We start from the raw sequence: 19,829 nt of genomic DNA on the forward strand, positions 1-19,829 counted from the left end.
CCAGGAGGGACCTTGGGAAGTTGTGAGTGTGTGTAGTGCGTGCAGGGAACCAGGGCCTGCTCACAGCCAGGAACACGGGGGGGGGGAACGTGTGCTCACCCAGATTGTGAGGCCAGGGCAGCCTCTGAGGACTAGCAGCTGCCTCGGAAGGCCAGGGCTATAAATAGAGGCTGGTATTTGGGTGAGAGGGCACAGGAGCGGGGAGGGAGGTAGAGGCTGGCTGGCTGGCTGGCTGCGGTCCGGCCAATGGCACAGGCTAGGGCAGAACTGAGAGCCAGCACGGAGCTGTGCCTCTCTCCACTGAAGCGCCAAGGCAGCTCTTGCAGGGGTGGCCCATGGTCCTCCCTCACGCTGAAGGGGCGGGGCGGGGCGGTGGCTGCTTCTCCTGCAAGCTTTCTGCCAGATTAGAGACTCTAACAGAAGAGCCCAGCTGGCTCCCTGGGTTAGTCAAATGCCTTGAGAAAGCTCCCCTGCAGAGCAGAAAGGCTGTCCTGTTGGTTAGCCCCAGCACCTGGTGCTCAGAGGTAGACTGCCTCTGAATATAGAGGTACAACTGGGCCATCATAACTAGCAGCCACAAAACAAAGAGGCAGGACAGGCATTGCCGCCCCCCCCCCGCCCCCTCCAGTGCTCTGAGCAGGATGCCGCATCAGCTGGGGCTGTTTCAGCCTGCTCCTAGAATGCCTGGGGGTGGGTTGGGGGGGGTCTCCAAATAGCTGTAAGAATCCAGTCGCCAGGCTGTCAAGAAAAGCATGTTTCTGTTGTCCTTTGCCCAATGCTGAGGGCCGGAAGTGGCTTGATGACACCAGCCATGCCTGGGGCCGCCTGGACAGGAAGAGGAGGCTGCCTGCGGACCTGCCCCACCTTTGGCAGCAAGCCGGTGGGTGCCAGGACGGGAGAGCTCTGCCGAAATCCCCATTTCACAACGGATCTCCTTGAGTGATCTTGGGCAGTCCCTCTCCCCAGCCCTACTCGGCTTCACAGGACTTGTGAGAACTAAATGGAAACAAGGAGAGTCATACACGTTGCCCCGAGTTTAGTGGAGGAAAGGTGGCATTAAATTTTTTATTTATTTTATTGATTTATGTCATGTATAGTGCGCCTTTCTTACAGAGACTCAAGGTGGATTACAGAGTGTGAGATTAGTAGAGTCAATTTCAAGGGCATTTCCATAGACCATGCCATAGAGTAAATAGATACAAGTTTAGAAGACGTAGTATTAGCAAGAATCCGATACAGAGCAGAAAAAATACTGAAGCAGAACATAATCAATTCTAGGGTTAACAGACAACAGGGAGCACTGGTGGTACATAGGAGTACATATTTAAAGCAGCAGATAATATGTAAGGCAATATAGTGATGAAGGTCTATGGTCTGTAACTCATTAGCGAAGCATCTGAGACCCCTCCCTATGATACAGCCCTCCCATTTGAGTAAAAACCCTTTTTGAATAGTTCGGATTTGCATAGTTTACGAAAAGCCAAGAGAGTGGGGGCTCTCCTGACCTCCTCAGGCAGGCCGTTCCACAGGATAGGGGCCACCACAGAGAAAGCCCTTGTACGGACTGCTGTTGACTTCACCCGTGTGCAGCCTGGCACCTGCAGGAGACCCTGTTCAGATGAGCGAAGCTGCTGTGGAGGAACATAGGGAGGGTGGCAGTCCCAGAGATATGCCAGACCAAGGCATTGAAGAGCTTTGTATATAATAACCAATACCTTGAACTGAGCACGGTAACTGATAGGTAGCCAATGGAGCAGCTGTAGGATGGGAGTGATGTTCATGCTCCTGCTCGCTCCTGATAACAGTCGAGCTGCAGCATTTTGCACTAATTGATGGGTGGTTAGCAGAGGCAGGGCTTGGTCGGTGGTGGCACCTCAGCTATGGACTCCCTCCTCACAGATGGTACCCAGCCTGCTGAAAGGCAGTTGCTCATCCAGGCTTCAGGAGCTATTTAATTTTGCCCCTGCTTGGCTTTATTAACTCGGCCCTCCCTTTTCATCTTTTTTTTGAGCCAATTGATTTTTGGGCTGTTCCCTCTGTCTTTTATTGATGTCAGGCTGTATAGGTGGTTTATCAATTTTGTTTTGTTTGTTAGCTATTTGGAGGACATCTTTGGTTGAGAAGAACAGAATAACTCTTTAAAATCAGCACTCTGCTGGTTCAAATCCCACTATTGCCACAAGCTCAGCAGGAGGCCCTGGTAAGCCACTGCTCTCAGCCCCAGCTGTATTGCGGGGATAAGAACAACACTGACTTTGTTCATCCTTCTGAATGGGGCACCAATCTATCTAGAAGAGTGGTATGTAAGTACAGTTATTAATTAATGACAACGACAAGAAGGCAGTCTGTGAAACAGTCCCTTCAAAACACCCCTTTCCCCAGAAGCCTGCAAGCACAGCATTCCCGGGCGATGTAAACTTGCACCATCGCAAGAGTTCTTGCTCCCCTAGAAAGCCAGCAGGTGGACGGGCTTGGATGTGGGAGAGAGCGCATCGTTTTAGACTGCAAAGCACATCGCTAGTTGAAAATGCTCCGTACGCGTCAAGCGAATGTCAAAAACTAAAACATGCCCAGAGACCTGTGAACTCCCATCAACAAACCAGAGCCTGACGGTTGTGACTGTTGGCAGGTAAAATCCAGGACTGATTCACTGTGTGCCAGCAACCCCCACCCCCCAAGAACTGACTCCATGCAAAGTGATGATAAAGGGAGCAGGATCCTGTCATTTCAGTGGACGTGGCGCCCACCGAAGGGCCCGGGGCTGCTTGCTGTGTGCCAAGAAATGACGTCGCTCCGTTATGTCAATTTGATCCCCTGGGAAAGAGGTCCTGTAAGTCTTGTAAGCGAGCAGCCTAAATAGCTTGAGCTACGTAGGGGCATCCGGTCAACTACGACCATTCAAGGTACTGGGAGCTCACAAAAAGGTCGACTTTGCAACCATGATGGGCAAGAAGCCACCCGCCGCAGTTTGTGGCCTCAGACCGCCCAGCCCCTGTTGTGCGTTTGTGGTGCGATAAGGGTGAATGGGTCTGGCGGGGGAGGGGGGGCTTGGCCATCAAGTGCCATCAAAGGGGAGGGCAGAGGGGAGGCGGCAGGGCACATCTGCCGCCTGTAGCAGCCACTCCTCCCCTCCAGTGATGTCTGCTTGTGCATTTGTAGATAAAGCAAACCTAACAGATGCTGCCCATTCTCAGTGCAAAGAAAACCAGCCATGAGTCAAAATGGGCCAGGAAGTGGGGAGCAGTCCTGAAGAAGTGTGTGTGTGGGGGAGCTCCCTTCACCTCTGGGGATCCTCCTCGCCCTGCTCAGCTGCCCTTTCTCCAGTGGTGGCAGCCTGGGGGAAGTGAAGCAGAAAGAGGGCCTCGTAGCAGAGGGGAAAGGGGGGTGGAGGCAGCAGCAGCCAGCAGGCAGGCCTGCTCAGGTCTGCTTGCAATATGGCCCCCAAGTCAGGGGAAGCCATGTAGAGAAGCCCCTCCCAAACCAGGCCCTGCCCAGCCAAGCTGCACTTGGGCAGAGATCGCACAGGGCCCCACTGGTGCGAAGCCACGCTGAAAGAAGTCACCACGTTGTCCCGAGAGCTGCTGCCCACCACGAAGAGCGGCTCTGTGCCACCCAGGAAGTACAGCCCAGGCAGGTCCGCATCTGCCCGCGTCAGAGTTGGTAGGAGCTCCTGCCAGGTATCTGCAAGGAGAAGACCACCAGGCAGTCATCCACCAGGCTAGGCCCCCCAACCCCCCACCCAGCATTTTCTTGCTTTGTCCCACCATCTCTCTCTCACCCCCCACCCCCCACCCCCTGTAGTGCCCAGGGGTCTTTCTTTGCTCACCAGCTGCCTCTTTGAGGCTGGACTACTTTGCCCCTTCCACAAACCTCAAGGGGTTCTACTAGAGCCCACCATCAATGGGCAGCCGGGGGTACTTTAAATATGACAGTGGTGAATTGTGAACACTGATGTGCCCCCCCCCCCGTTTTGCAGTGCGTCAGTTTACTAGAAAACTTGGCAAGGTCTGGGGTGGGGGACTCAGGCACACCCTCCCCCCTCCCCCCTCCCCCAGACATGCTCGGGCTCCGTGAAGGCAGCTGATATGCAGACTGAACATTCCCGACTGGTTCCAGCTGGCTCTCCTCTGTGGGCTGGTAGCCATTAGCACGGGCCCACCTGGATTACAGAACCCAAGGAAAAGGCGTCCCCCGGGCTCTTGGAGAGCACCAGGAAACTGCATTGTGCGGGCCCAGAGATGGGCCCCCAAAGACCTCAGGAAGAGAAGCCACCAGTTGCTTGGGCCAGCCTCCCTCACCAGTGGCCACGTCGTAGCACAGAAGAAGTTTCTCTCCAGTGCGCTGCACAGTGCCCAGCGTGTAGATGGACCCGGCGTGAGCTGTGCAGAGTGGCAGGTCATGGGACAGCGAGATGGTGAAGGAGAAGTCCCCCATGGGCAGCGATGAGACAAAGGCCCAGCTGTCAGTCCAGGGGTCATAGCGCTCGACGGCTGTGTAGAGGCAGGTGCTGCTGTCTGGAGCCAAAAGGGAATCTAAATACCAGCCGCCGATGGCGTAGATGTGATGCCCAACAACGGCAGTGCTGAAGTGCCGTCGGCGCTGTGGGAAGATCAGGCAGTGAGGCATTGGAGCAGGCAGGAAATATGCCCAAGGCTGGAAATGCGAAAAGCTTGCTTGGCCTATCAAGCCCAGCTATGAGGGGGGACAATGCTCCGTTAAAAGAAAATCTGCAACTCCACAGAGCTATGCAGCAGTAATCTGGGCATGCCATTACAGCACACCTGTGCATTCTCCTAGGGCAGCAGTGCAGGCTTGCAGTCACGTCCCATGACATGTAGAAACCCACCCAGAGTGGCAGAAAAGCCCCTGAACTGGAAGACGGACAGCCAAATGGGGAATGCATGCATTTTTGAACTCCACAAAGCTGCTGCTGAACTGTATGGTTGCACATTTTTTTAAAAAGCATTGAATTTGGGGGAGGGGGAGGGCTAAGAGGGCTTTGAAGACCACAAGGGTCACAGGGAGGGGGCAGCAAGTAGCTCCTTTGATGCCCGCCCTTTGCTGCCGAGCTGCTGCTGCTTCCTGTGCGTGGGCTAGAATGGCGGGAGGATTGGCGGCGGCGGCGGCGGGGGGGGGGGATCGGATGGCCTTATATCCCTCCCAGTTGCATCGCTTCCCAAATCTTGATTCTTTGAGCGCCCCCCCTTCCCCACCCACCCCCAGCCTCTAAGTCCCAGTTCTGGAGCCACATGCATTTAGCTTCTTTGGCTAGGAGAACAGCCCACATCATGTGACTCGGGGGAACTCCTTCACACGCACAAATGCAAAGAGCCATATGGCTTTCTTAGTGGTCCAGGAAGGGGAAGCAGCTCCCAGGTGTGGGCTAGAAGCCTGAAGGCAGGGAGGGGACAGTGCAGATGGGCTGGTCTCGGAGCGTGGTCTGACCTTCTTGGGAGGGGCAGTGGGGTGCCACACGTCCGTCAGGGGATTGTAGCGGAAAGCGGCCATGCGGAAGATGAATCCACGAGCCCCCCTCTTCTCCCGGTAGCCCCCCATGATGAAGAGGTAGTTCAGAAGCTGTGCTGTGCTGAAGCTCCACTTTTCAGCCTGGAAGGGCAGGTGGGTGGCACAGTGCCAATCCCCCTCCTCCGGGGGCAGGGGGCGGCAGTAGAGGCCACGCAAGGGTGGCAGTGGGGCCCCACTCACGTTCTCCTTCTGGAGCACACAGAGCCTGGGAGGGCCATCCAGCCGCAGCCGGGCCAGCTCTTCTTTCATCTGTGGGGCCAACTGGTGTGTGACAGGCCTTGCCAGTTCCAACAGGTGAGCGCTCAGGTACCTACACACCTCTGCCCGCAGCTCAGGACAGCCCACCGCCTCAGCAAAGTGCAAGTAAGAAAAGCAGTTTTGGGGGCCCAGCAGCGGGCGCAAAGCTTCCCAGCACCGGTCCAGGAATCGCGGTAGCAGCAGGTAGCTGGCAGCCTGCACAGCTGGCAAGAGCTCCTCTTCTGCCAGACTGAAGCGCCCTAAGAAAACCCACTGCAGGATGGCATGGAAAGCCCCTGAGGGCACGTGGTCCAGGTGAAGCTGCCCGCCTGCTGCCTCCTGCATGCGGGACCGAGAGAGGGCCTTGAAATAAGCACTCTCAGCCGCCAGCCAGGCCAGGTCAACCTGCCAGACAGGGAGAAAGAAAGACAGCAGCAGTCAGGAGCCTGGGTAGGGTGTGTGTGCGTGTGTGTGTGTGTGTGTGGGGGTGTTATTAAACTGATCTAGTGGGGAGAGGGAGGCAGGGAAAGGGAACGTTGGAAGCACCCTGCTTGCAGCCAGAAGGTGCAGAGGAGCAGCCTTGCGGGTCGAGCTCCAGCCAGGCCTGGACTCGTTCTCCTCTCCTGGGCCCTTTGAAAAAGAGGAGGCCAACTACTCAGGGATTGCTCACGGCTCTTTCCCAGCCTGGCCTCCCCCTGCCCCTCAGCATACCTGAAAGGAGCAGGGCTTGGTGTAGACGGTGAGCAGCTCAGCTTCGGCATCTCCTCCCCTGTAGATCCTCCGTTCGGGGCAGCCCTCCCAGGGCTCAGGAAGCAACACCGAGGCATCACCAGGCCTTTTCCAGGGGTACAGCACAAGGGCGCACAGGCTGCAGAGGGCACGGCACAGGCAACCCAGCCCACGTGTGACAAGAGGGCCCCACGCCAGCCAGGCAGAAGCTACAGAGAGCCCCCGCAACGAGGCGGCACGCAGGCCCCGGCAGGGCATAGCAAGCCTGGGCATTCCCAGGTGGGACGCTCCCTGTGCCTGGCACGCAGGCCAGAAGAGGCCTCTGCTCAAACACCGGAGTTATTTTTAGCTGGACTTCACAGCAAAGCAAGCCAAGTCCCTGCCCTCCCCAGCTCAGCTGGGCATCCATCCCCTGCACCACGCGCAGGGCCCACCCGAGGACCAAAGGTGTCTTTGGGGCCTGCAGGGAGAGGTCAGCAATCTCCGGGGACTGCGCCCCGGGCTGGCCTTGAGGGACGCCCCCCCTCCAGCTGCTTGAACCTAGCCCTGTCCTCCAAAGACCTCAAAGAGGAGGGGGCCCCATAACACCAACCCAGGCAGGGGGCCCACGGAGCCTGGGGAGGGCAGCGTTTGCGGGAGGGGAGGGACCTCAGTGGCAATAGAGCCCACCCTCCGAAGCAGCTGCTTTCTCCTGCGGAGCTCGAGATCTCCAGGCTCCACCTGGGGGTTAGCAACCCTAGATACAAGACAGGAGAAACCCCTTCCTTGGCCACACGCGGCTTTTGCCATCGCCAGAGGTGTGCCGGTCAGCGGGGAGGGCAGCACTGTCCTCACGCGGGGCAGAGCCCAGGCCAAGAGGGTCAGCCCCGCCTCAGGACAATTCTCCGCAGGGAGCCAGCCCTTCACGCGTGCGCGCCCTCCAAGGACGCTGCCCGGGGCTGCCGCCCGTTGCCCCACTGGATCGGCGGCGGGAGGGGGCGTCCAGACAGTCAAGGTCAACGCGCAGGAGCTCGCGAAGGGAGGGGGAGGGGGAGGGGGGTCCTCCTTCGCGCCGCTTTCTGCGCCAGAGGCGGGCCAGTGGAGAAAGGGCGCCCTCTAGTGGCCCGAAGGGCGCAAGAGGGCAGCCGCCAGGCAGGGAGCCAGTTTGGCGCGGGGGTCAAGAGCGCGGGTGGGACTCTAATCTGGAGAGCCGGGTTTGATCCCCCACCCCTCCGCTTGTAGCCAGCGGGGGGACCTGGGGTCAGTCACAGCTCTCTCACAGCCCTCTCAGCCCCACCCACCTCACAGGGTGTTTTGTTGCGGGGATAATAATGACATGTTTTGTAAACAGCTCTGAGTGGGTGTTAAGTCATCCTGAAGGGCGAAATATAAATAAAATATTATCAAATCCAACCCACCAACTCTTTACGGCTTCCTCGCTGCAACCCACCCGGGCTGCTGGGAACACCCCGGTCCGCCTCCAACGTTCCTGGGCCATTTTCGCCAGGCAGTTCAGGAGCCCGGAGAGAAGCGCGCCGCTGAGCGCTGCGCAAAGCTCCCTTGCACCGCCACGTGCAAGCTGCAGCCAGACTCACCGCTGAGGAGCAACGCAGCCAAGCCCCAGCAGCGCTGTCCCGAATGCCACTTTGCGGAGAGGCCGAGGAAACCCCCTCTGCGGTCTGCCCGTCTACCTACCAGCAGGAGGCTGCCCAGAGGGACAGAACTGGCAAAGGGGGGTAAGAAATACTTGGCTCTGAAAAAGGCCGCGGTGCCTCTTCCCCAGTCATTTGGCTGCTGAGCGGCTCCGTGCTCAGCCCCCGTTCTGGGACCTGCTCAGAGCCGGCCAGGCTCCAGGCAGGAGTGCGCTCTCCAGCGGGGCTGCGTGTGCTGCTGGGGGCCATCGCTGCTCCCTTGGGGCTCTTTGCATTGAGCCCCCATCCCTGCTCCGCTCGCGAGGGGTCCTCTGCAGTCCCTCCAGCTGGAAATCCCACGGAGGGGGGGGGGGACTCCTCCTGCTGCAGAGCTCAGGCCCAAACCCGACAGGCCAATCTGGGTAGGGGCCGGCCTCCAGCTCTGCATTCCCCTCACCATGCTGACGGCTTTTGTTCCAAGATTGTACCCCGCCCCCCGCCCGTCCAGCCTCACCTGTGCCCTCAGCCAGCCTCACACAGCAGCAGCAGCAGCAGGCAGCAGCCAAGCACTGCAGCAGACCTCAGGGGGGGCGGGCAGGTAAGGAAGCCGCCTTCCTTACTGGGTAACCCCGAGGAGGAGCCGGGCAAGACTCCTGCCTTACTCTCAAGGCAGTATATGCAGAAGGCACAATTCGCACGGATGTCTACCCAGAACGAAAGCCGTGCTTGCTGAAGGCAAGACCCTTGCGCCGGGGGGGGGGGGAGGCCCCTGCTTTGCCCCGTTGGCAGCTGCCCCCCCCCGTGCTTTCTCTCCTCCTCCTGGGCAGCACTGGCACGCTTTGCCCGGAGGGGGACATGGCCACTACTTAGAAAGAGGGCTGGGTGTGGCTGCTTGGCCGCGGGTGCCCTTCGTAGTGCCATCGGAGCTCCGCTTTCACCCACACGCCTACAACTTTAGTGTTTCGAACTACAACAAGGCCGCTTGTCGCTGAAGTCTATGGGAAGGCAGGGGGTACATTCTCAGAATCAGTACTTAAGGTATGCTGCTTTTATTGGTCACCTTAAGCATTTTTCTCGCATGGGAAGCAGGCACATAAATACAACTGCTACCAATACCTGTGCCTTCCCAGAGCCTTCTCTGTGTGTGTGTGTGAGAGAGAGAGAGAGAGAGAGAAGGCGCCATCTCCTTGATCTGCCTGCTGCAGAAGCCAAGGGAAGCCGCCTCAGTCTGACTGGACAGGTAGCCAATGCTCAGGACAGGAAAGAGGACCATTCGATGGAAGTAGCCCAGGAAGGGCCGGGGCGGGGCGGGGGGGGTTGAAAGCCTCACAGCCCCCGCCCCAGAAGTATCAGGCAGGAGAGACAAGGTTGGCTGTTCCTCTCCTTTGGGGAGGGGGGGGGAATGAGAAGCATTTTTGCTCCCTTGCAAGGCCTGCCCCCCACAAGCTATTTTTTGCAAAACAAGCCCCTGGGGTGTGAGGCTCAGTCACCACTTGACTTCTAGGAGTTACTCCAGGTGAATTCAACATCCGAAAGGCAGCACAGAAACGTTTTACCACAATACCGTTTATCTTGTATTGTCTGCTCAGACTGGAAAGAAGATCCACAAAGCACGGAAGCCCCCAGGCCCACGACATGCGTGAGCCTCGGCATTCTCTGAGAGAGAGGCTGGCAAGGGCCTTGACTCAGTGGCAGAACATCTGTGTGGCACGCAGGTCCCAGGTCCAGTTCCTGGCAAGATCTCCCATTTCAAAGGGCCGGGCAGCAGGTGGCGTGAAAGCCCTTCCCCTCCCGAGACCCCGGGCAGCCGCTTCCAGTCTGAGCGTTGCTGGCCCAATGCTCCGATACCGCCTAAGGCAGCCCGGGGTGTTCCCGTACCCCAGGCAGAAGGGCCGGAGGGCTGCCGCCAAATCCTGCGCAGGCCTGGCAGGAAGCATGGGCCTCCCCCTCCCCAGGCTCTGGCCCCGCACAAAGCACTCCAAGGCAGGTCAACGAGGCCACTTCTTTATTGGTGACGTGACATTCCCCAGCGAGTGGGTTACATCTGAGCAAGAGAGCCCCTGGGGGGGGGGGGCAGGCAAGTGCTTCGAAAGAGAGTGTGCGCCAATCCCTCAGCACGACTGGCTCCTGTGCAACAGCTTCACCCAAACACAGCTGTGGCAAAGCGAAGATCATCAAGACACCCCCCCCCCTTCATCCAGACAGACACAGCCAGGAAGCCTGAGGAAGAGGAGGAACGCTTGGGTGCCCCCTCCCCAAACAGCAGGAGAGGACAGGTGCTGGGGGACACTCGCTTGTGACCACAGCTTGGAGAGCAGGCCCAGAGAAGCACTTATGGCAGCCAGACGGGCTGGAGGGATCCCAGGGCAAGGGACCCCCCCCCCCCAGCAGCAGCACCCCTCCAAGCCCTCCCCATACCCTAAGGTGCCGATGGGCAAAGCACAGCCCACAGCAGGGCACCGCGTGCAGAGAAGCTCCCTAGCCCCGGAGTTTGCAATGGGCGAGGCCTCCAAGGTCCTGCACGACTTCTGCCCAGGGGTTCCTGTGTCCATCCGTGCTGCACGCTGACTAAGCAACTCCCCCCTCACCCCCGGCTTCCTCCCGTCAGTCTGGGACCAGCTCAAAGACCGACATATCAGCCGTGTGTGTGTGTGTGTGTGTGTGAAGACGCCCAGCAAAGGGCGAGGAGGACACAAACATCTGGAAGACATGGGCTAAGCAAGGAGGGGGTTGAGCACATGTACATCCAAAGCAGGGCGGCACAGGCAGAGCAACAGGAGGCCAGGGGGGAGCAGGCGGGCCTGGGGCACATCCCCTCCCTGCCTGGGCAGAGGTCTCCTGGTCCCCCTTCTCCCAATGGTCCCCACCAGCCAATTCCACCTGCAGCGCTTGCACTAGCCAGCAGCCTCCTCTTTGGTGACCGACCTGTAAAAGCCCCCGAGGAAGCTAACCAGGGATGCCCGCTCTCGTCCCCAGCTCCCCCCCCGCCCCCGCCAGAGGTTTTCTGCCATGTTTTCACAGAACAAGGGGCTGTCCAGCCAGCTGAGCTGCCTTCAGGGCCTTTGGTCCACGCTGATGTCCCTTGAGGTCCACGTTGCACGGAGATTCTGCAGGGGGCCAGCCCAGGGGAGGCTCTCCTGGGGAAAGCAGGGGTCACTCACACAGCGCCTTCTGCTGGAAGTAAGCCTCAAAGCGGCACTGCGCATACTCCTGGGGCGGAGAGGACAGAGAGAGTCAGGCAGGAGGACGGACACGCACACGAGAGAGGACCTCCAGCCGCCCACCGTGTTCTCTGTCGACCTGGCTCTACGTGCCTCCTCGTGCCCCATGAGCAGAAGGCCAGAAAGCAGCGCTTTAGTTTCATACCCAGAACGAAGCAGTCACGCAGGAAAAGCAACTCGGCCAGAAAAAGGGGCACAAATTCAGCCAAAGTGGCATGGGTTGTTTTTTTCTGCTTCTGCATGCTGGCAGGAGGGGGGAGCCCCCAGGCCCCCGGCTGAAGGAGCCGACCTGCCCAGGCACATCCAGGGAGGCTCCCCTTGGCCCACTCACCAGGTAGCCAAACTCAATGGTGGAGATCTTGGCCTGCAAGATGGACCAGAGGCCCCAGAAGAAGTGGGAGGCCAGCGTGAACCTGGGAGGAGGGGGGAAGGAAGCACAATGGAGGCGGGGGAGACTGCTCCAGCGTTCTTTCTTCCGACTGCCTTCCTCCCCCTCCCCCTGCCCCCTCCCCTTCCCTCCCCAAGGAGGACAGCGAGCAGAACACCTCCCCTCTTCTCCATGGAAGGCAGAGGGACTTTGGGGCCCATTGCAGGGTCAAAAGAGCTCTCCCTCCCGGCCCCCGGCCCAGAACATCTCTGCTCCTCCTGCCTCTGACCTGCTGATCTCAAGGAGCATTTCGGCCTCCATGCGCTCCTGCTCTTCAGGTGAGGGGGGCGGGCTCTTCCCCCGTGCTTCAGACAGGTAGCTCCGGACAAAGTGCAGCTGTGGAAAGAGCAGGCCTGGAAGCAGCTGGGACAACAGTGTGGGGGGCGCGTTTGTGTCTCTGGCTGCAGCAGCCCCTGGCTCTGCCTTCTTACCTGCACCCCCAAATCATGTTCGGCTCCCTGGAGCTCCGAGGGCATTCACGGTGAGTGCATTTCCTGCCTCTGCGGCTGCCCTCTGTTTGTATCTGACTGTGCCAGGTACGCACTCAGGCCGCACACTGCAGTGTGTCAACTTTGGGGGAGAATCCTGAGCATCTAGCAGCAGGAGGGGAGGGGTGTGTCATCATGCAATTCTCCAGTTTTCTAGGGAGGAGCAAGTGGAGAGCAGTCACTGGGCCAAGGAGCCCCTCCCATAATACTTGAGGCCACTTCTCCCGGGCCAGCCCCTCGGCCCCTCAAGGCCAGCATCAACCCCTCTGCCTGGAAGCAGCTCCTGAAAGTCTTTCACACCAGTCGCCCCTTAAACAGGGACGCTGGGGATTCATGGGCAGACACACCCCTCCCTCAAAGCAACCCGCTCCCCCACCCCACCCCCAAGAAGGCCCACTTCACTTCTCTGGCCTGCTCAACCAGCCCGTCCTGCCTTGCAGCCATCTGCCAAGAGAGGCAAGGGGCGAGGCTCAACATGGTGGGCCAAACGTCACCTACAGGCTGGCCCCAAATTGCATCCTGAAGTTAGCTCCACAGAGAAGACCGAGTGACGGGGAGTAGGAGCGATCTGCCAGTGAGCCTAACAGCCTGGCCGTTTTCCAGGGCTACACCCACAGGGGCTCGGGTCGAAGGGCCAGGCTGGCTTCCCAAGACACCGACAAGCCCTCTGGATCCTTCAGCCGTGGAAGGGGGACCACCTTAACTGGACCACAGTCTGTCTGTAAACCTCGCTAGAGACTAGGAAGAGGGTTTTTCCACGGCCACCCCAGGCACCTTCTCCTCTGGGGACGCCACACGAAGGGTCCGTGTTCTGAGCGAAATGCACGGGGATCAGGACGTCTGGGGACAGCGCCGTGGCTTTCGTGGCAGCCCTGAACTCCTGGGCTGCTCCCACCTTTGCAGCACTAGGCAGTTCTAGTCTCTTTGTGTGCAACGGTGAGCTTCAGTTTCTCTTTGCTACGGAGCTGCTCGTGCCTTGCTCTAAATCTGACCTCCTCTGCTAAGTCTCTCTCTGTGGATGCATTTCATATACTGTAGTATAGCCTTGCTTTACAGTTGGTTGATGGTCGCACTTTTTCTGTTTTATAATTGCTTTGTAAATACAGGAAAACAAAGGAATCCTGACTCTTCTTTTTGAATAGCACAAGCTGATTACCTGTGCTCATCGGCTGTTATCAGGAGGGAGCAGGAGCAGGAACATCACCCCCATCCTGCAATCACTCCATGGGCTACCCATTAGTAACCGTGCTCAGCTCAAGGTATTGGCTCTTCACGGCCTTGGTCCAGCATACCTACGGGACCACCTCCCTCCCTGTGCTCCTCCACGTCACCTTCGCTCATCCGAACCGGGTCTCCTGCAGGTGCCGCCTTGCACATCGGCAAAGTTGACAGCAGCCCACCCTGTGGAAGGGCCTGTTTGAGGAGAGCCCCCACCCTCCAGGCTTTCCACAAACGATGCAAAACCGAATTATTCAGAAAGGCCTTTTACTCAGATAGGAGGGCTGTACTGTAGGGAGGGGGTCTCAGATGATCCGCTAATGCATTAGGAACCATAGACTTCACCACTATCTTGTACTGGATTCCTGATAACGCTATGACTTTATGAACTTGTATCTATTTACCCTGTGGTATCGTTTATGGAAATGTTCCTCATATTGACTGTACTAATCTCACACTGTGTAATCCGCCTTGCGTCTCAGTGAGAAAGGCGGACTATAAATGACATAAAATAAATGTTAAAATACCTGTTGGTGGCGGCTGGGGTAGTTTTCGGGGCTGGCTTTGTAGAAAGGCCACTGGTCATGTGAGTAGTTATAAACCCATTCGCAGAAGTGATTAGCGATGTCAAAACCCCTGAGGAAGAAAAAGAAAAGTCTCAGACCTCCGCTCAGTTGCCAAAGCCACTGCCAGGGACTCTGGCATGCATAAGCCTGCACCTGCCAGGGCGGCATGTCTCATTCACAAAGAGTGACTACAGGTGAAGGATGGGTTTCCAACTGCTACCATGGTAAGGCCGGCCTGCACCAAGAAACAGCCAACACAGAGAAGCCCATCTGTTAAAGGGCCAAACTACACAATACTTTTAACAAGTCCTGTCCGAGTCAGAATATACCAAGCACAACCCCAAAGCCACGCAAATAACTTCCCCCTGGAGCCCTTCTGGCTCAGGAAAATGGCATGGGGGAGGGGGTAAGAACGCATCCTCCCCGCCCCCGCCCCCGCATCACGGTCATAAGCCGAACCAGGCTTCCACAGGTTTGGAAAACGGTGTTCCCTGAAGCTGTTTTGTGGCTGTGAGAAAAACAAATCAGGTCTGGGAAACTCAAGTGCCAAACTCATTATTGTCTAACTTGGCCCAAAGACCAGCTCTATAAAAAACGGGATCACACCATTCTGGCAAAGTAAATTAACAGCCTCTGTGCCAGAGAAACTGTATCCTGACGTGTGGGGGTGGGGGTTGGGGGGGGAGAACCCTTGGATTTTGTAATTATAAGAGGTTGTAGAGCAGTAAGAAATGTTGTGCCGGGGAAAAAAGCCAACGGGCAACATTTGGCTGCAGCTTTTGTTTTCTGGTGAAAAAAGGAGTAGCCAAGCTGCTGACGTGCCCGTGGCTGACCAGAGCCCAGCTAGCGGAGGGAGCCACATGGGCTCAGAGCACTCGCACCAGCTGGGCCACAGGGCCAAGCCAGGCAGATCCCGCCCCCCCCCCCCCGCCCTGCGCACCTGTAATTGTAGCTGCTGTATTCAAAGTCAATCAGCATGAGACGGTCGGAGGAGAGGTTCTCACGCCCAGCCAGGAGCAGAATATTCCCTGGGAAGGCAGTTCAAGGGGGCAGGTGAGGGCAGCTGCAGAAGCATCCCCTGTTCTTGCTCTGAAGGCTGAAGGGCGGGGGAGGACCTGCCCCCCCCCCCTGCTTAGAGGCGTCATCCCAGCCTGCCTGAGATCCAGAAGCCACGGAAGGGGATGGGGAAAGTCCCCCTTCTCCCCCCCACGCATCATCCTTGGCCCACCTTGAGCACTTCAGAGAGGCTCCCGGGCTCCTCTCCCCCCCTCCCCCTTCTCACCTTCTTGCACATCATTGTGGCAGAAAACCACGGGGGACGGAGTGGCCTCCAGGAGAGCCCTGCGGGAATCCCAAGAGACAGGGAGGGTTGGAACAGCCGGAAGGGCTCCCTTCGCTCCCACAAGGACCTGCCCTTCCCCTAGCAGGGAATGCGAAGGGTAAGTGGCCTGGCAGGGAGGGGAATCTAAATCGCCACCACCAAATTTTGCACACAGCAGATGAACTCATTCTGGAACCCACGACTGCCCAACACCACCGCCTTCAAAACAAAAGCCAAGCAAAAGGTGAAGAACGGGCCTCCTGACGACGGCTGCCAGCCCGATAGCCAGCAGTCCAGCCCCCATGTGAGGAGGCCCTTGTGGGCATCCAAAGGGCGGGGGGCGGGGGGTAGCTGCCAGTGTCATGCCCTGCTCAGGAATTTCCTGGGCATCCTCTCAGTAGACTCCAAGCACAGACCCCACCCAGCACAGCGCAACTCGATGGAGCCTCATTAAGAGGTGATCCTGCCCGCACCCACCAAGGAAAACCCAAAGGCATTCTGGGGGGAGTCCCCCCGAAGCAGAGGCAGCCGCTCACCTGAGGCTGCGCATTTCGGCCTCCAGGTTGTACGCCTTGAGCCTGTTGAGCTTCCGTAGCTGAGCTTCCTGGGGGAAGGTGAGTTCGGAGATCTGCTTCAAGTACCTGGGAGCAAAGGAGGGTTGGCCGCTAACTCTCCACTGCCCCAGCACTCCCGCTCAGATTGGCAGGAGGGGAGAAGCCCCCCCCTACCCCCCCTCACTCCTTTGCCTGTAACTTCAAAGAGTTTCAGCCCTGCTCAGCCTACGCCCCTCAGAACCGCACTCTCCGGATCTTGGGCAAGGGCGGAATAACCCTCTGGGTGTTCGTAGCAGACTTCCGACTGCAACAGGAGGGCCAAGGGGGCAGAACGTGCAACGGACCTGCCTGCACTACTCGGGGCCCTGGAGGTCAAAACCGGCCCCCTGAATGGTGGCCCCTGTAGATATGGCACACAAGTCCTCCTTGCCCCACTGCCAGAGAAAAGAAGTGCTGTGACGTCCACACCACCTGCTGAAGCCGGGCGGCTGTCTCCAAGGACGGCATCACGCGGAGCCTATTCCGGCAGTCTACCCAGGAACGCCCAAAGGTATCAATAATATTACCTCTCCATTGTCCCAAACATCCACTTGGGCTCCTTGTTGAAGGGCATAACCATGCCGTGAAAGCGAGCCATCTTCACGGCAATCTCCCCTGATATGCTCGGCTCCGGCAAGTCCTCCGTGAGCAGGCGGCGGCTCTGGAGGGGAGGGGGAGAGGAAAGAAGTCCATGTGGCTGTGTGAGGGGGGGGGGTGGGCTTTGTCAAGAAGAGCTTTTCCTTCTAAGGTGGCAAATGGCTGGAGACATGCAGTCAGCAGAAGCCGAAGCAGAGGGTGGCCCACATATAGGGGGTGCCTCATGCCAAAGAGCCCCACAAGAAGTCTCTGGCACTGTGAGAAAAGCGTTCTTGGGCCAAGCAGAACAAAGGCTGATGCAGTGGAGCGGAGAGCGGATCTGTCTGGGAAGACGCATCGAGTCACCACCTGTATACACCCAGCTTCAGCCCTAGCAAGAAGATCACCCGGTTAGGCGGTCTGAGGCGCCCAACCTCTTTGGTAGTAGGAATTACATCTGCCTTTGCCCTTCCGCTCCAAAGAGCTTGGAGCAGCACACCTAGTTTTCCCACCAAAGTTTTGGCCTCACAACCACCTCAGTGGCAGGCTGAGAGCAACGGTGGGCTGACCTGTCCAGAGTTGGCCACATCATTTCATGGCTGTGCGGGAATGTGAAGCCAGGCCTCCCGCACCCAACCCAGAGCAGGGGCTCAGCTCCCATCTCCTGAACCGTGCAGGTGACTTCATGATTAGGATACTTGGCCATGGCAAGACAGGAAGGTTGCCGGGGGGCTCGGGGGTCCCAAAGGGCACCGGCTGCTTCCCCCTCGGTGCTCTACTGTAGGGCTCTCTCCAGCGATGGCCAGCAGGACACGCTGCGGCCAGCCAATCTGCTGCTGCAGGAGTTTGCGGCACACATTTAATGTCTGCGTGCCGAGATGCGTCCGTGTGCGGGAGAGGAGGAGAGAAAGCAACTGTCGCCACTTTACCGGGATATACTCCTCCAGGCGCCCCTGCGGGAAGATGCCGTAGAGACGTGGCCCCAGAGCCCGCTCCGCCAGGATGGCAAACATGACGCTCTCAAGAACCAGCGAGTCAACACCCTGGCGGAGAGAAAGGGGGCAGATGAGAGCCAGCCCTTCCCCAGTGCCATTCAGGCATCCCTCTCCCAAAGACATGTTCCTTCACGGGCTTGGCCAGACTCAGACACTGGAACTGACACCATGCGGGCAGCCTCCAGACCCCACCAGCAGAACCGAGGCAAGCAGGCACACAACAAACAGCAGTGTGGCTTGGGAAGACAAGGACGGGTGGGAGAGACAAGGACATCAACCCTGGCACAAGGCCCAGAGAGTTCACACTGCCCAGGCCCACACAGTGATCTCTCTCACCCCCAAGCAAGCCTGCCATTTGCACATTTCAGGGGTGCCTGTGGGGGAACCAGAGCTTGAATCCGATAGACAAAGACTCAACAACGGGGGAGGGAATTCCTTTATGACCCTAAAGAAACATAACCAGAACCTAAGCAGGACCAATACCCACCCACAGGCTCCCCGAAGCAGAACCTCCACAGCAGAGGAACGGGCAGCGTCCCCGGAGGAAGCCCCGGACCAGGCGAGTGCGTCAAGACACCCCCATGCCCAAGGCCCCGTGTGCCCAGGCAGAAAGTGGTGCAGGGGGCCCGCAGTGGCTTGGCAAAGGCCTCACCTGGAGGATGGCCCCGTAGATGCGCAACAGAACCTGCCGCGGTTCGTTCTCGGCAGTCGCAATATGATCCGGCAGGGTGCATTTGTACAGAAGGTTGCTGAGCCCTCCACTGCAGAGAAAGCAGAAATGAGGGAAGGAGGGTCAGGGAAGGACCGCAGCCAGGGAGCGCAGGCTGCAGCGGAACACCAGCAGGCCCAGGGGGCAAAGAACAGGGCTCCCCGGGTGGGGGAAGCGGCACCCGTCCTCCTGGCCGAAGCGAGTCAAGAGCATGCACACATGGGGGAGTCTGGTCTGCTGGTTTTTAATGGATCTTTCTTCTTTCTTGTTGTATGTCTGCTGGGCCAGACATAAAACCGCTGTAGAAAAGTGACTCAGGTCCCTCTGCAATACCACTGGGGGTCCCAGTGCCCAGGGTCTGCTCCCCACTTCCTTAGCGGCCCCGGGCATATTGCCACCCCCAAAGGCATCTGGGTCGCTTGGGCTGCTCGGCTCCTAGCTTCCTTCTGGAGGGGTTCCTTCCAGGTTTCTTCTGAAGCAGCCCGTGGACTCTGAGCATATCTGGTGGCTGCGAATGGTGGGCGTGGACTGTGCCGTGTGTGAGGGACTAGCGCGGACAGACACACACAGAATCGGCACCTGTCTCAGTCCACTAGAGGAGGTTGGTCTAACACTAGCTGCAAAAGTTGCCTCCCTGAATGCTTTCCCATGCTAAAAAAAGTTACCCGTATCTTGAAAGGCAGTTACAGTTCTTTCCCTGACATACTCCATTTCCACCGGCAGACAGCTTTCTGCTAGCTGAGTGTGCTAGTCCCAGCTGACTGGGACCTAACAAGTACTACACCCCCCTCCCCAAAAGAGACTTATTTGTGGAATTTCTATTGCTCTTTCCCAGAGGACTGCCCCGGGCAGCTAATGCTATAAAAATAAACTTCGTACACCACCCAACAAAAACTGACTCTAAGAGCAACAAACGATGCCTGAGTTAAACTGGGTTTACCTACCTCCAGGTGGTGGCTAGAGATCTCCCGGAATTACAGGTGATCCCCAGGCCACAGAAATCAGTTCCCCGGGAGAAAATGGCAGCTTTGGAAAGAGGTCTGTCTGCCATCATACCCTGAGGTCCCGCCTCTCCCCAAATCTCCAAAAAATTCCCCACTTGGAGAACCAACTGTGCTGCCGCAGTCACGTGGAACATACAAATATACACGTGTATACACACACACACACACACACACACACACGGGGAGAAGTAAGAAAGCAAGGCGCAGCCACGATGGCCCAGCTTCGGCGGAGAGGCCGCAAAGCCCCCCGCGGCCCCTCGGGGCGCGCGGGCCAGTGGCGGGGAATTCCGCGGGCGAACGGCCGCCCCCTCGCGCCGCGGGGCGGGGCCGGGTGACGTCGCCGAGGGGGCGGGGCGTGGGCGGGGCTACCTGACGGGGGCGACGCCGAGCTGCTCGGGGGCGGCCAGGCGGCGCCAGGCCCCGGCTAGGAACTCGCGGCACCAGAGGAAGGCGCGCAGGCGGGTGGGGGCCGGCACGGCCGGGGCGCCGCGGGGCGAGCCGGGCAGCGCGAAGTCCCCCCCGGGGCCGTCGCCTTCGGGCGCCTCCATCCTGCGCCGCGCAGTTCCGCTGGCCGCGCCGCCAATCGCCGCGCGGCGCCCCTCAGCCGCC

The 19,829-nt window shown here is 58.5% G+C and overlaps 2 protein-coding genes across 5 annotated transcripts; both read right to left on the reverse strand.

Moving 5' to 3' along the window:
* Positions 1-1,057: 1,057 nt before the first annotated feature.
* LOC129335381 (kelch repeat and BTB domain-containing protein 13-like) lies at positions 1,058-7,161 on the reverse strand. Of its 2 annotated transcripts, none has more exons than XM_054987824.1 (4): positions 6,475-7,161; positions 5,707-6,168; positions 4,299-4,599; positions 1,058-3,681 (listed from the first exon to the last, which is right to left on the reverse strand). In XM_054987824.1, the coding sequence occupies exons 1-4, from the start codon at positions 6,763-6,765 to the stop codon at positions 3,278-3,280; spliced, it is 1,458 nt and encodes a 485-aa protein (XP_054843799.1). In that variant the 5' UTR covers positions 6,766-7,161; the 3' UTR covers positions 1,058-3,277. The 2 variants fall into 2 exon arrangements, with proteins under 2 accessions (XP_054843799.1, XP_054843797.1); XM_054987822.1 differs by having other exon boundaries at positions 5,446-6,168; positions 6,475-7,160.
* A 2,931-nt stretch (positions 7,162-10,092) lies between these two features.
* Positions 10,093-19,810, reverse strand: CHKB (choline kinase beta). Of its 3 annotated transcripts, none has more exons than XM_054989262.1 (11): positions 19,590-19,810; positions 18,160-18,268; positions 17,442-17,555; positions 16,464-16,597; positions 15,880-15,984; positions 15,305-15,363; positions 14,963-15,050; positions 13,984-14,092; positions 11,980-12,086; positions 11,655-11,736; positions 10,093-11,312 (listed from the first exon to the last, which is right to left on the reverse strand). In XM_054989262.1, exons 1-11 carry the CDS (start codon positions 19,766-19,768, stop codon positions 11,256-11,258), a joined length of 1,143 nt encoding a protein of 380 aa, XP_054845237.1. In that variant the 5' UTR covers positions 19,769-19,810; the 3' UTR covers positions 10,093-11,255. The 3 variants fall into 3 exon arrangements, with proteins under 3 accessions (XP_054845237.1, XP_054845236.1, XP_054845238.1); XM_054989261.1 differs by lacking the exon at positions 19,590-19,810 and adding an exon at positions 19,161-19,495; XM_054989263.1 differs by lacking the exons at positions 17,442-17,555; positions 19,590-19,810 and adding an exon at positions 19,161-19,495.
* Positions 19,811-19,829: the final 19 nt, after the last annotated feature.

This window comes from Eublepharis macularius, chromosome 9, assembly GCF_028583425.1.
Source record: "Eublepharis macularius isolate TG4126 chromosome 9, MPM_Emac_v1.0, whole genome shotgun sequence".
Taxonomy (NCBI): Eukaryota; Metazoa; Chordata; class Lepidosauria; order Squamata; family Eublepharidae; genus Eublepharis; species Eublepharis macularius.